We start from the raw sequence: 13,553 nt of genomic DNA on the forward strand, positions 1-13,553 counted from the left end.
GTGTGACTATAGGAATGAAGGAACAGATGATTCTAGGATTTTTAATTTCAGCATAAGAATGCTGCTGCACCCACTCACCCAGTGACAGCTGCCTGGAGCTGCCATCAAAATCCTTCCTTTGGCTTCAACTAATAAGAGCTTAAGTTCTCCTAGGATATTCTAGCTCTAGGAGTATACCTTAAATGCAATTAGGCATAAAATGGTTTGGGAAGGATACACAAATTGGTACCACCATTGCCTCTTGAGAGAAGAATGTGCTGGCTGGGAGACAGGGGAAAAGAAAGGTTTCTTATATTATAGCCCTTTGTATCTCTTAAATGGCATAACCCTTTGTAGTTCAAATCTTTTCATTATAGCCCTTTGTGTCTCCTGAATTTCGAAAGATTTGAAACTTATATTGAACTAGGGGCCCGATGCACAAAGATTTGTGCAAGAATGGCCTCCCTTCCCCCGGCTGCCAGCAGTCTTTGCTCCACCCGGAGCCACTTGTCTGCCTTCCCATGCAGCCCATGGAGGGGCTGGGGTGGTGCCGAACGCCTTTGTCCGGCTCTGCCCCCAACCACTAGGTGCCTGCATATGCAAATTAACCCACCTTCTTTGTTGGGTCAATCTGCATACTCATTCCTGATTGGCTGGTGTGTATCATGAAGATACAGTCAATTAGCATGTTATTCTTTATTAGGTAGATATTTATACACTCCTATACATATATAAAATTTTGTTATTAATGTATGCTTAAAATTCCTTTCAGACATAAAACTTTGGCTGAGGAAAGTGGGAGAAATGACAGGGGAACAAGGTAATAGAGAAAAAAGGAGGGCCAGGGCAGGTTTGGCTCGGTGGAGAGAGAACTGGCCTGCAGAATCAAGGGTCATGGGTTCGATTCTGGTCAAGGGCACATGCCCAGGCTGCGGCTTCGATTCCAAATGTAAAGCATGAAGGAGGCAGCTGATCAATGATTCTCTCTCATCACTGATGTTTCTCTCTCTCCCTCTCCCTTACTCTCTGAAATATAAATATATATATATGTAAATGTAAAAATATATATATGTAAATATATATATATGTAAATGATCTCCTTTAAAAAATAAGGAGGAAGAAAAATAACTTGAAACCACAATAAACAATTCTCGAATTATGATTCAATTCCCTGACCCCTTTCTTTGGCTTTAGGCAGGCATCCACCTAAATCAGTCTTTACAATTAGAAATTTTGCCAGCAGTCACATGCAAATGAATCAGTTACACAGATTACTCAACTAGCATGTATGGTCAACTGAGAAAATCCTCATAAATTTCACAGGTACCAAGTTCACCAGACTGAAGTTTAGCTTTGTATTGTATTGCCTTAGGAAGGAAGGGTTTACTAAGTCAATCACCTCGTATAAGACTGAGGAAAGAGGAAGACTTAGCCTGCTTAACAAGGTATTTTAAAGAACTTTAGGATAATGGTTATAGGCAAATGATAGGTTCTATTATTTATAAACTAGAGGCCCGGTGCACAAAATTCGTGCATGGGGGGTTCCCTCAACCCAGCCTGCACCTCTCTAATCTGAGACCCTTCAGGGGATATCCAACTGCCAGTCTCCGCAGTTGGACATCCCTCTCACAATCCTGGACTGCTGGCTCCTAATCGTTCACCTGCCTGCCTGCCTGGTCGTCCCTAACTGCCCCCCTGCCAGCCTGATCGCCCCTCACTGCCTCTGCATGCCAGCCTGATCATCCCTAACTGCCCCTCCTGCTGGCCTGGACACCCATAACTGCCCCCTGCTGCTGACCAGGTCACCCCCAATTGCCCCCCTCCCTACCAGCCTGGTCACCCCTAACTGCCCACCCTCGTTGGTCTGGTCACCCCTAACTGGCCCCCACAGCCAGTCTGGTTGCCCCTCACAAGGCCTGCTGTTCAGTCATTTGATCATCCCTCACTAACCCCCTGCCAGTCTGGTCACCCCACGCAGTTCTCTTGCCCAGTCCTTTGGTCATCCCTCACTAAACCCCCCTGCCAGCCTGCCTGCCTGTTCAGTCGTTTGGTCATCCCTCGGGCGGGCTAGCCTTGGGTGGCTGGGCAGCCACCATCTGAGGCTTGCCTGCGCCTGGGGCTGGCCGGGCCATACCGTGCACCTGTCACCCACACAGGGCTGAGGGGACTGGGCACCACAATCTTGTGGCTGTGGGCACCGCCATCTTTGAGGGAATGGCATTCTATTAGCATATTCCCTCCTTATTGGCTGTGGGCGCTGCCATCTTTGAGGGTGGGACAGTCAATTAGCATATTACCTCCTTATTGACTGTGGGTGATGAATCTTTGTGATGGTGTGAGGGTCAATTAGCATATTCCCTCTTTATTAGACATGACTAGAGACCTAGTCCACGAAATTCATGGACAGAGGGGAGGGGTGGGAGGAAGGGGAACATCACTCAGCCTGGCCTGCACCCTCTCCAATCCAGGACCCCTCAGGGGATGTCCAAACCGGCAGTCAGACACCCCTCTCACAATCTGGGACCACTGACTCCTAACTGCTCACCTGTCGGCCTGCCTGCCCAATTGGCCCTAACTGCTCTCCCCTGCTGGTTTGATTGCCCTACCACCTCTGCCTCGGCCCCTGCCACCGTGGCTTTGTCTGGAAGGAAGACAGGACGACCAAAGATGTCTAGCTGACCCAGTCTAATTAGCATATTACCCTTTTGTTAGTATAGGTTATTAGTATAGATGTGCTTTTTAAATATATTTTACTGATTTTTTTTTTTATAGAGAGGGAGGGAAAAGGATAATGAGTTAGAAACATCCGTCAATTGCCTCTCACCCCCTCCACCACCACCACCCTCCCCCCCCCCCCCCCCACTGAGAATGTGCCTGCAACCAAAGTACATGCCTTTGACCGGAATCAAACCTGGTACCCTTCAGTCCGCAGGCCGACACTCTCTCTACTGAGCAAACTGGTTAGGGATAGATGTGCTTTTTAAATAGCACTCTGCTGGGAGTGCCCAGACAAAGATTTTGGGCCCATCTCCTCCACTAACTTGCCAGGAATCTTTGTAATCAACTTTTTGTCACTTGCCAAGTGAATATAATCTCTACCTCATCTACCTTAAAGGACCAGTGTGGGTTCAAAAGGGGTTATGGATACAAAAACACAAAAAAGCATGAAATGCAAAGCACTATTATTATTAATTAATTAATTTACAATAATGAAGTAGATCCAGTAAGACTTATACGTCTCAGCAGCTGCATGCAATGGAGAATCAAGAGGACTAAAATAAATAAATAAATAAATAAATAAATAAATAAATAAATGATTCAGCTACAGAAATAATAGTATTTATTTTGGTTAAACACTTTTATATTAAAAGCAATTTCTAGCCCTGGCCAGCATGACTCAGTTAGTTGGAAAGTTGACACATACACACAAAGGTCATGGGTTCAATTCCCAGTCAGGGCTCATACCCAAGTGTGGGCTCCATTCCCAGAGGCAACAGATCAGTGTTTCTCCCTCTCTCTTCCTCTTCCTTCCTCTCTTTCAAAAATCAATAAAAACATATCCTCTGGTGAGGGTTAAAAAAACAACAATTGAAACCACTTCTAGATGGATCTAAGTTAGTATAGGCTAATTTTAAAAGTAGAATACAGCCCAACCAGCGTGGCTCAGTGGTTGAGCATCATCAACCTATGAACCAGGTAGTCACAGTTTGATTCCCAGTCAGGGTACATGCCCAGGTTGTGGGCTCAACCACCCAGTATGGGGTGTGCAGGAGGCAGCCAATCAATGATTCTCTCATCACTGATGTTTCTATCTCTCTCTTTCTCTCTCTTCCCCCCCTCCCTCTCCCTCTCTCTCTGAAATATCCTCCTATCTAATAAAGAGGAAATATGCTAATTGACTCTCCTGCCATTGCAAAGATGATGGTGCCCACAGCCAATAAGGAGGGAATATGTTAACTGACTGCCACACCCTCAAAGATGGTGGCACCCACAACCACAAGATGGCGGCACCCAGTCCCCTCAGCTCCAAGCACCTGCCTCTGGAGTCCCCCAGTTCCCTCAGCCGCCCAGGGCCAGTCAGAGGCTGAGGTAACCAGCTTGTGCTGCCGGCAGTGGCAGCAGCAGAGGTGTGATGGGGGCATCACCTTCCCCTGATCGCCAGGTCGCCTCCCACCTCTGAGGGCTTCCAGACTGTGAAAGGGGGCAGGCCGAGCTGAGATACCTCCCTCCAGGGCATGAATTTTCTCTCTCTCTCACACACACACAACGTGTGTGTGTGTATATTTTCAGTATAGAATATAAAATATAACATTTCACTGAAGTCTTAAAGACAATATATTAAAACCATCTTTTGAAAAAAAGCTTAATCTAGTTAGGAATGTCCAGTGTGTGTAAATTTTCTGAGAAAATTCTGAATACTCCAGGCCAAGATCCATTTGTACCTACTAAAAACGAAGAGACTGCCAACACTTAAGCATCCAAAAACCATCTCCCTTTAATACCTGCAATGTAGGTAAAATATTCAAAGGCTAGGAAAGCTTGTTCACTAACAAGAATGAAAGATTACATCAGTTAGCTGATTTAAAGTCACTTAAGGAAATCTGGATTCATCTAAAACCAATTCTATATAATAAAAGGCTAATATGCAAATTGACTGAACAGCTGAATGACCAGTTGCTATGATGTGCACTGACCATCAGGGGCAGATGCTCATCACAGAAGCTGCCCCCTGAAGATCAGTATGCTCCCACAGGGGGAGCACTGCTAAGGCAGAAGCTGGGCTCATGGCTGGCAAGTGCAGTGGCAGTGGCAAGAGCCTCTCTTGCCTCCACGACAGCACCAAGAGGATGTCCAAATGACAGCTTAGGCCCACTCATTAGCACAGTAAGTATTATTTCATGCTGCTAATATCACTCCTGGGCCTAAGCTGTCAGGTGGACATCCCCCAAAAGCTCCCGGACTATGAGAGGGTGCAGGCCAGGCTGAGGGACCGCCCCCCCCCCCCCCCCCCCTGCCCCAAGAATTTGAATTGCGTGCTCCGGGCCTCTAGTTAAGTAATAATCCATCATTTCTTTCACAGATATAAAAATGTATTTTCTTTTGGTGCATTATTTTGCTCTCAAATGAGAAATCATTGAAAAGCTGAGGAAATGGAGAAGCTCTTTCATCTCTAATCAGGGTAAAAATCATGTGAATAAGAGCCTAGCTCATAGCAGAACTCAAGAACTGTCTATAAGGCTTTTGGGGTTGCTTAGCTTGTTGAATCCTAAAGTTCCCTATTCCCACCTGATCCAGCCTGGCTCAGTGGTTGAGCATTGACCTATCAAGCAGGAAGTCATGGTTCTATTCCTGGTCGGGGCACATGCCCAAATTATGGGCTTGGGGGCATGCAGGAGGCAACCGATCAATGATTTGCTCCCATCATTGATATGTCTATCTCTCTCCCTCTCCCTTTCTCTCTGAAATCAATAAAAAATATATTTTAGAAAATTTTTATTTAAAGTTCCCTATTCCCTATAACAACTCATTCATTCTAATTGTTGGCACAGATTAGTTTCAAGCTACATGCTAAGTAAAATAAATTTACTTTTATTTTATTTATTTTTAATTTTTATTTTTTTTAATATATTTTATTGTTTTTTTACAGAGAGGAAGGAGAGAGGGATAGAAAGTGAAACATCGATGAGAGAGAATCATCGATCAGCTGCCTCTTGCACACCCCCTACTGGGGATGTGCCTGCAACCAAGGTACATGCCCTTGACTGGAATTGAACCTGGGACCTTTCAGTCCGCAGGCTGACGCTCTATCCACTGAGCCAAACTGGTTTCGGCAATAAATTTACTTTTATATTACAAAATAAATTACGGAAAATTTGGAAACCCAAAAAAGTTTCACTCATTCAAGTATTTTAATACACACACTTTCAGTATATATTTCTTTCTAGCCTTTTTTCTGTAAGTAGTTTTTTTTAAACCACAGCTATAATGATCAGGTGTGTATATGTGTGCACTAAACCAGCAGTCACCAACCATTGGTGGCCCATAAGGTCCAAAAGATTGGTGACCGCTGTTCTAAACCACTCTTCTCATTAACACAGTAAGTATTATTTCATGCTGTTAATATCATAAAATCCACGGTAGCTGCCTACCTTTTAAATTGTAACTATATTTTAATGCATGTTCATGTAATTTTTTAGAAAATTAAGTATAAAAAAAAACAAGTATTTGCTCTTAAGTAAAACTAGTTTTGTGTCTGTTCGTCTCTGTAACAGCAGTAGTCACTATAAAAACAAGTCTAAGACCTAAATAAATAAAAAGATAAACTGATCAACTTAAAACAGTGCGGCTAAAGGATCCCAAATATTCACATAAGCCACGGAACTAAAGACATAGCTCATAATCCCCCACATACAGCTTATTTTGCGGGGGAAGAAGAGAAGAGAAGGAAGAGACATTGTTCCTAATACATACATAAAACACTGAAATGTAATATAAATACAAAATGTATTAAATATAAATATTTTTAAAACAATTTTAAACTACACAACTAAAATTTGTATCTATTTCAGAAACTGAAGACTGAGAATGCATGTTTTGTACATTAAATACATTTCACCTGACTAGATATCTGATGCTGTATTATAAAATCCACCCTATTTGAAAATTAAAAATTCATTTCCTTTCAAATATTCTAGATTACTTTTTTTTTAAGTTGGCTCTTTAATTGGCTAATTGACTCATTGTCAGGGTGACTACTAAAATACCCCGTACCAAATAGCATGCCCAAGCAATATTTTAAGTTTCAGGAATTATTCATTCAGATACTGGACTAAATGGTTGTGTGTATGTATGAAATGTTTTTTATACACATTATATCAATATCCTCAGAATAACCCCATGTAGTATTATTATTTCCATTTTTATTTAAAATGTTTTTATTGATTTTTATTTATTTATTTTTTTAAAAATATATTTCACTGATTTTTCACAGAGAGGAAGAGAGAGGGATAGAGAGTCAGAAACGTCGATGAGAGAGAATTATCGACCAGCTGCCTCTTGCACACCCCCTACTGGGGATGTGCCCACAACCAAGGTACATGCCCTAGACCGGAATCGAACCCGGAACCCTTCAGTCCGCAGGCCAACGCTCTATCCACTAAGCCAAACCGGTGCCAGCTGTTTTTATTGATTTTAAGAGAGAGAAGAAGGGAAGAGGGATAGAGATAGAAACATCAATGATAGAGAAACATCAGCAATCTGCTGCCTCCTCCACACCCCCTACCAGGGATTGAGTCTAAAACCAGTGATCAAACCAGTGGTCTCTTGATTCCTGAGTCAATTCTCAACTATTCAGTCACACCGGCTGGGCTATTTCTTTTTCTTTTTTTTATTTCGGAGAGACATAAAAACATCAATGATGATTAGAGAACCATTGATCAACTGCTTCCCGCACACCCCCTACTGGGGATCAGGCCAGCAACCCAGGTATGTATCCTCACGGAGAATCAAACCATAACTTCCTGGTTCATAGATTGACACTTAACCACTGAGCTACACCAGGCAGGGCTTTTTCCAATTTTAAAATGAGGATTTGAGAGGCTATGTAACTTGCTCTAAGTCACACAAGCCAAAACAATGATTCTAAGCCAGACTATCTGACTCCAAGACTATCTGGCCCCTGCTTGTCATCACTGTACTCAACGGCCTCTATAGTTGCTCTGTAGCTCTAAATTCCCAGTGCTTAGTATTTTTTTTTTTTTTCCAATTTGGCATTGTCTCAAGCAGAAAGTATATGAAAATACCTAGCAGAAAAATTTTGGTGATGTAATCAAGAAGGCAACAGGAGAATAATCAAAGCAGCAAAACATGGTAAAGAGCAAGGAGAACCTTGACCTACAAATAAAGGCTTCTGAAGACCAAAGTTCAGTGCCAACACTTGCAGTCAGAAAATCCACAGGGAGCAAATGAGGATGGGTTTCCATGCCACCTGTAGCAACCCTTCCCATGACTAAAGGGAATATGTGCCTTAGGGCAGCCTCTTCAAACCTACACAGGTAGACTCATGGATCACTGTCAGCATCAAAATCAGAAATAATAAAAGTTAAAAATTAAGGGGAAAACTGTACTTCCAAGGTTGTGACTCCTAAAAAATTCTCCCAAGCTTCCTGGAGAAGTTTAGCAAAGGAGAGGAAGACCACTCACCCAAGAGAGGAGTGCAGCCACCCGGGTGGCATGGAGCGTCATCTTGGTGATACTAGACCGTCACCCCGATGCACCTGGGACCAAAGAGAAGAAGAGCAGTTAATGGCCGCAGATATCCATCATGAAGGAGGAGGGAAGAAACAGTTTCATTAACTGGTGGCTCGAACATTTAAATATACCACTCTTCACTTATACTTAATCCACATCACCAAGGCCCATGGCAATCTTTAGAGAGCTGAGAGTTTACATAAAAATTTATGTGAAACTTATTGCATCAGAGTGGACAATAAAGAATCTTTCATTTAATTCAACGTCCACAACTTTTATACAATCTTTCTGTTCTACAGAAAGTACAACATTCAAAGCTGTCCTTCAACCCTTAAAACATCGAATAATCATGATTTTCCAGACAGACCTAGGTGTGAAAGGTTGATTTCTGGCTCTTTCTACAGGTACCCAAGTTCTACCTAACTAACAATAATAACTAAGTCCTTGGGGAACCTCTCTAAATTCTGAATTTTTATATCCTCTACCTTCCCCACCTCCCAGAAATGTCAGACATGGTTCAAACGGGAGATTTGGTGAAGTCAAAGCCAATTCTCATGGAGAGTCCAAAGGACATTTAATAAAAGATTAGGTACTTGTCCTGGTTTCTTAATTCCAAGTTTCCTTCCCACTGGGAATTGCCCATCTACTTGCCAACCTGCCCAAGAGACCACAGACCTGGTGACTAAATATTCCCCAACACCTCCTAGCAGCCTCCAGGATTCGCACAAATCTCCATGGGAGCAATCAGCCCCGCCTGCTGGAGGTGCTGTTTGTCACTACTCTATAAGGAAGAGCAAGGGTGGTTAAGAGCACATCAACTATAACTCTCCCCACATATTAGCATCTCCCAAGTGGGGGTTCTGTGGAACTAACATTTGCTAACATTCGCTAAGCACCTTCTGTATGCAAAGTGCTGGGATAAGAAAATACCATTTTTGTCCATATGGTGCTTACTGTCTAATAGAAGGACATACAGAAATCTCTTAGCCCTTTCTATGCAGTGTACCCTTTTATCAACCAATCAAAAAGATTATTTTCTTTTTTAAAAAATATATTTTTATTGATTTTTTACAGAGAGGAAGAGAGAGGGATAGAGAGCTAGAAACATCGATGAGAGAGAAACATCGACCAGCTGCCTCTTGCACACCCCCTATCGGGGATGTGCCCACAACCACTCTACATGCCCTTGACCGGAATCAAACCTGGGACCCTTCAATCCGCTCTATCCACTGAGCCAAACTGGTTGGGGGGGGGGGGGAGGTTATTTTCTTAATTCTTATATGTTCATCCTGTGCTGGAAGCTAGATGAGAGTATACAACAAAATTACCTGAAATGGGAGACAATGACATGGTCCTTGCCTTTGAGGGGCTTACAGCAGAATAAGGAGTAAAATAAAACATACATAAAGCATTAAATAATGTAAGAAAATAATTAAATGCTAAATATAACTGAATGCTAATTATAATTGCTTCCTGACTCTGCAAAACCTAACATGATTCCATCTGTCATATCAATGTCAGTCTTGGAAATGAGCCAATTCACCTGGGCTTTGGCAATAAGCAAATGCAGTGGTTAAGGGAGCTTTCAGGAGGGGAGAGGCTAAGGAGTCTCCGTGTGCCTCAGTCTCGGATGATTTTCACCCACGATGGCCTATTTGTGAGCAGTAACTGCGTAGCTCCCTGGGGCCAGGCAAGGATGAAGACAGATGGCTTCAATTACTACACTGCAAAAAGGCTTTTCTGGTGATTGGCCAGTCTAAAGTTAGAGGGACCGTGCTTGGCATTTGTGGTAAAGGTGGCAGTGGCCAAATGCTTGACTGGTGCTTCTTGAAAAGAAAAGAAAAGAAAAAAAAAAAAAAGTCTGAACTACTCAGGAACGAGGGAAATGAGTCCCAGGTCACCTCCCCCTCATCCCCAATGCTGCCTCTAGACTTGATACCCCCCTTTTTTTTTTTTTAATTTGAATACTTTATTGTTTAAAGTATTACATGAGTTAAGACTTGCTATCCTTTTGATGAGGACCAAAACTTCAGTCAGAAATTTTATATGCAACCGGAGGTAGATTTTGCCCCCTCTTAGAGATTTCACAGCTGTGGTGCTAAAAATGACCTGAGGTTTAACCAACCTCTTCTCTTCATCTCAGAGACAAAACATACAACCCTTATGTTGTCCCACGGGAGTCTCTCTAAAAACTAGTTCCACTACTCAGGAAAACTGGTGTCAAGGCCAAATGTCTGCTTTTATGCTCCCAGGCACAGAAACAGGAGGAACCCAATACTCAACCACATGAAGAACTCCAGAAGGACCTTGTCAGTTCAAAGCCCATGAAGGGGCACTTTATCAGAGACAAGACACTGGGTGAGAAACTTCAGGACAGCCCAGGTAGTCACCCTTCTTAGGCTAAATTGGGGTAAAGAATGATGGAAGCTGGTGGCACAGCTAGTCCTCAGCACTGGGCCTACAGCTTTAAACAGGCCTTGGCTTGGAACCGGAGGGCTCCCAGCCAGAGCACCATCCTCCCCACCCTCCCCCTGAAATCCGAGGCAGGCCCCACCCAGAAGACTGGGTGATGGTGATGGAAAAACAGATCCCCACAATTGTAGCCAGGAACCATTTCACAGAGGGGTCTCCTGAAACCCACTCTGACACAATCAGGCATCCCCTGTCACCCCCAAATCAACAAAGAAAACCTCTAATGCAGGTCCTCTGAAGGCACCTCAGAGTTCTCATCTACCTGGTTCTTTGCAAAAAGTCTCAGAATCCAAAACAGAGAGCTAATAAGATACCTGCTCTTTCCCCTGGGCTCAAGAAGGAACCAAGACATAGAAGCCGTTGCCTTGTAAACTAAAGGTCTTACATCTTCTCTACATTTTCAAAACTAGCAATGTAAACTCCTTCACCATCAAGACCAATTCCCACATTAACAGTAACCCCTCTGTTTCCAGAGAAGATATTATCAGGACAAGCAGGCACTCAAGAAACACATAGCCACCTGGCATGCACCCTCTCTGGGTCGTAAGGAGTTAAAACTCAGCCACAGTTTTCTATCATGGCTGAAGCTAATGCAAACCACCTGCTCAGATGCAAGGAACAATCAATGATAGGCCAAAGGCCAGAGGGCCTGAGTTGTGGCAGCACTGCTCTCCTTACCCCGCCCCCAGCCCGGGTGCCAGCTCCTTTGGAGACTGCCTTTAGCCACTAACTGCTGGGCCTGAACACCAGCCCTGCCTCAAGATAACACCAAAGTGACCTTTGGTCCCAGAAAACTGCAAAACCGCACTGACCTCTCAGCTCATGCCTCCACTGAACCCTCATTCTCATGGGGGCCAGCTCCCACTCCCAGAATTTTAAGGCCCAAAGCCCACACAAACTCCCATCTCAAAGAGTTCTTCTCCAAGTCCCACTCTGGCTCTCCCCCAAGGTTCCAAAGGCTCACAGCTCACAGGGGAAATGACTACCCTGTTTGGGTGCCCATGCTCAGTGGCAAAGTTTACCACCATTTACACTGACAGTCTGCCTGCCTGCAGCCATAATAATTCCATGTTCTGTACACCTTTTAAAGAAGATCTTCCCACCAACTAAAGAGTGAACACCCTGGTTTGGGACTCCCCCAACTCTGGGAGCGATAAGTCAGGAGGCATAGGCAATCAGGCACCCACCCCTCACACCTTGTAATTTACCCCAGAGAGGCCCAGCAAAAGCCAAACTATGTGATCAGAGGCTAACTGAAGAACAGGAATTATCTTCTGGTGTGTATCCTGGCTTGGAGGCGGTAAAAGACCCAAGGACCAGCAGCAGCAAAAGAAGCCAAGGATGGGAAAAAAACAATCCTTTCAACTCCTGGGGAGTCCTGAGTAGGCTGTCTCATCCACAGCCAAAGGGCTCTCCGCACGCCTGAGGTTGGGCCAAACCAGCTTGCTGGATGTATGCTCTAGGCTCAGGCCTGCCCCTCTTCACACAGACCACCCTTTCTGAGCAGCCTAGAACTTGGCCCAGAGCTCCAAGGCCCTGGCAAAGAACGAGGGAGAGATTGCAAGCGAAACCAAGATTCCCCTGGTTTCTTGAAAAGTGGCTAACTGATATCTGCCCTTCCCCCCATGCTCTGTAGGGTCCAGATAGAAGGATCTGGGCAAAAGGGTTGCAATCAAACCAGGCCTAACGCGCGCACATACATATACATACACACACACGCACCCACTCCAACAGTTCATCAGCACCTGCCCCCACAGTTATATTCATACACCCTGGTCCCTACCATCTGAAAAATGAACCTTTTTCATTCCCCACCACTGTATACACACCCAGGCCTACTTGGGAATGGAGAAGCTCTCCTGAGCTGTCTCTACAGCTCAGCATGCAGCCACACACGCTTTCCCCACTCTGAACAAAAACGCGCTAACATCTACGCGAGGGGGAAAGAAAGCAACCCTTTGCTCTGAAAGGCGCCAACTCCCGGATGTTGGCAGGCTCTGCTCCAGTGCCTGTTTCTGAGTGTTTACTTGCTCTCCCTCCCCTACCCCCTCCCCTTTAAGGATGGCGCAGTAAAGAGAGGGGGGGGGGCAGACTCGACCGCACCACCCCCACGTCCATGTTTGAACAAAAAACCCGAGAAAGAGTGAGGAGAAAAAGTCTCAGTGCAGGAGGGCCTTACCAGATTCCTAAAGCCAAACGTATTTACAGGTTTTAATCCGCCATTAGCATTTAAATCTTGAAAGGAGAGGAGGAAGGGGGGGCCAGTGGAAAGTAACCCCACACACAAAAGAAAAGTTGTTGGTTTTCTTCTCAGTCAGCCTGGCAGGCGCGATCTTCCTGGCTGACAGCCAGAAGTGCGTCACAGCCAGGAGTCTGCTTTCTTTAAAGGCGCAGCAAGCTTCCGCGATCCGGGAGTCCTGGTCTGGGAGCCTCGGAGAAGCAGGGAACTCTCAGCGAGGGGGGGAGGGTAGCAGCGGGGGAGGGGAGTAAGGAGGGAGGGTGGCACTGGAGAGGAGGGGAGCCCCTCCCTCCTAGTCTGGCCCACAAACAGAAGAATGGGATGCCTGGGGAGGCGTCAGCTAGCAGACAACAACATTGCGCTGCAACAGTGGCAAGAGCCAGGCAAACTGGCATAAACACACAAAGCACATCCACAGCGGCCTGCCTGACAAACCTGATATTGCCCAGACACTCCCCCTTCACTCTCTTAAGACTGCAGTGATAGCCTGTCCATCTCTCTGGCCGGCAACGGAAGGGCAGGGGAGAGGACCCGGGAGCAGAGGCTTTGGGGAGCGAGCCAGGCCCTTTTAAATGGGAGCAGCTTCCGGCTGGCTCCTGGGCGGGCCGTGTCT

At 45.0% G+C, this 13,553-nt stretch overlaps 1 protein-coding gene across 1 annotated transcript in view; it reads right to left on the reverse strand.

Moving 5' to 3' along the window:
* NUMA1 (nuclear mitotic apparatus protein 1) overlaps positions 1 to 13,050 on the reverse strand; it is a 37,402-nt gene extending 24,352 nt beyond the window's left edge. Inside the window, 2 exon segments of the mRNA XM_045577777.1 lie at positions 8,182 to 8,255; positions 12,881 to 13,050. Of these exon segments, the coding sequence (XP_045433733.1) occupies positions 8,182 to 8,223 (42 nt within the window). The 5' untranslated portion in view covers positions 8,224 to 8,255; positions 12,881 to 13,050.
* Positions 13,051 to 13,553: the final 503 nt, after the last annotated feature.

Source organism: Pipistrellus kuhlii, unplaced genomic scaffold, assembly GCF_014108245.1.
Source record: "Pipistrellus kuhlii isolate mPipKuh1 unplaced genomic scaffold, mPipKuh1.p scaffold_m20_p_9, whole genome shotgun sequence".
NCBI classification, from domain to species: Eukaryota; Metazoa; Chordata; class Mammalia; order Chiroptera; family Vespertilionidae; genus Pipistrellus; species Pipistrellus kuhlii.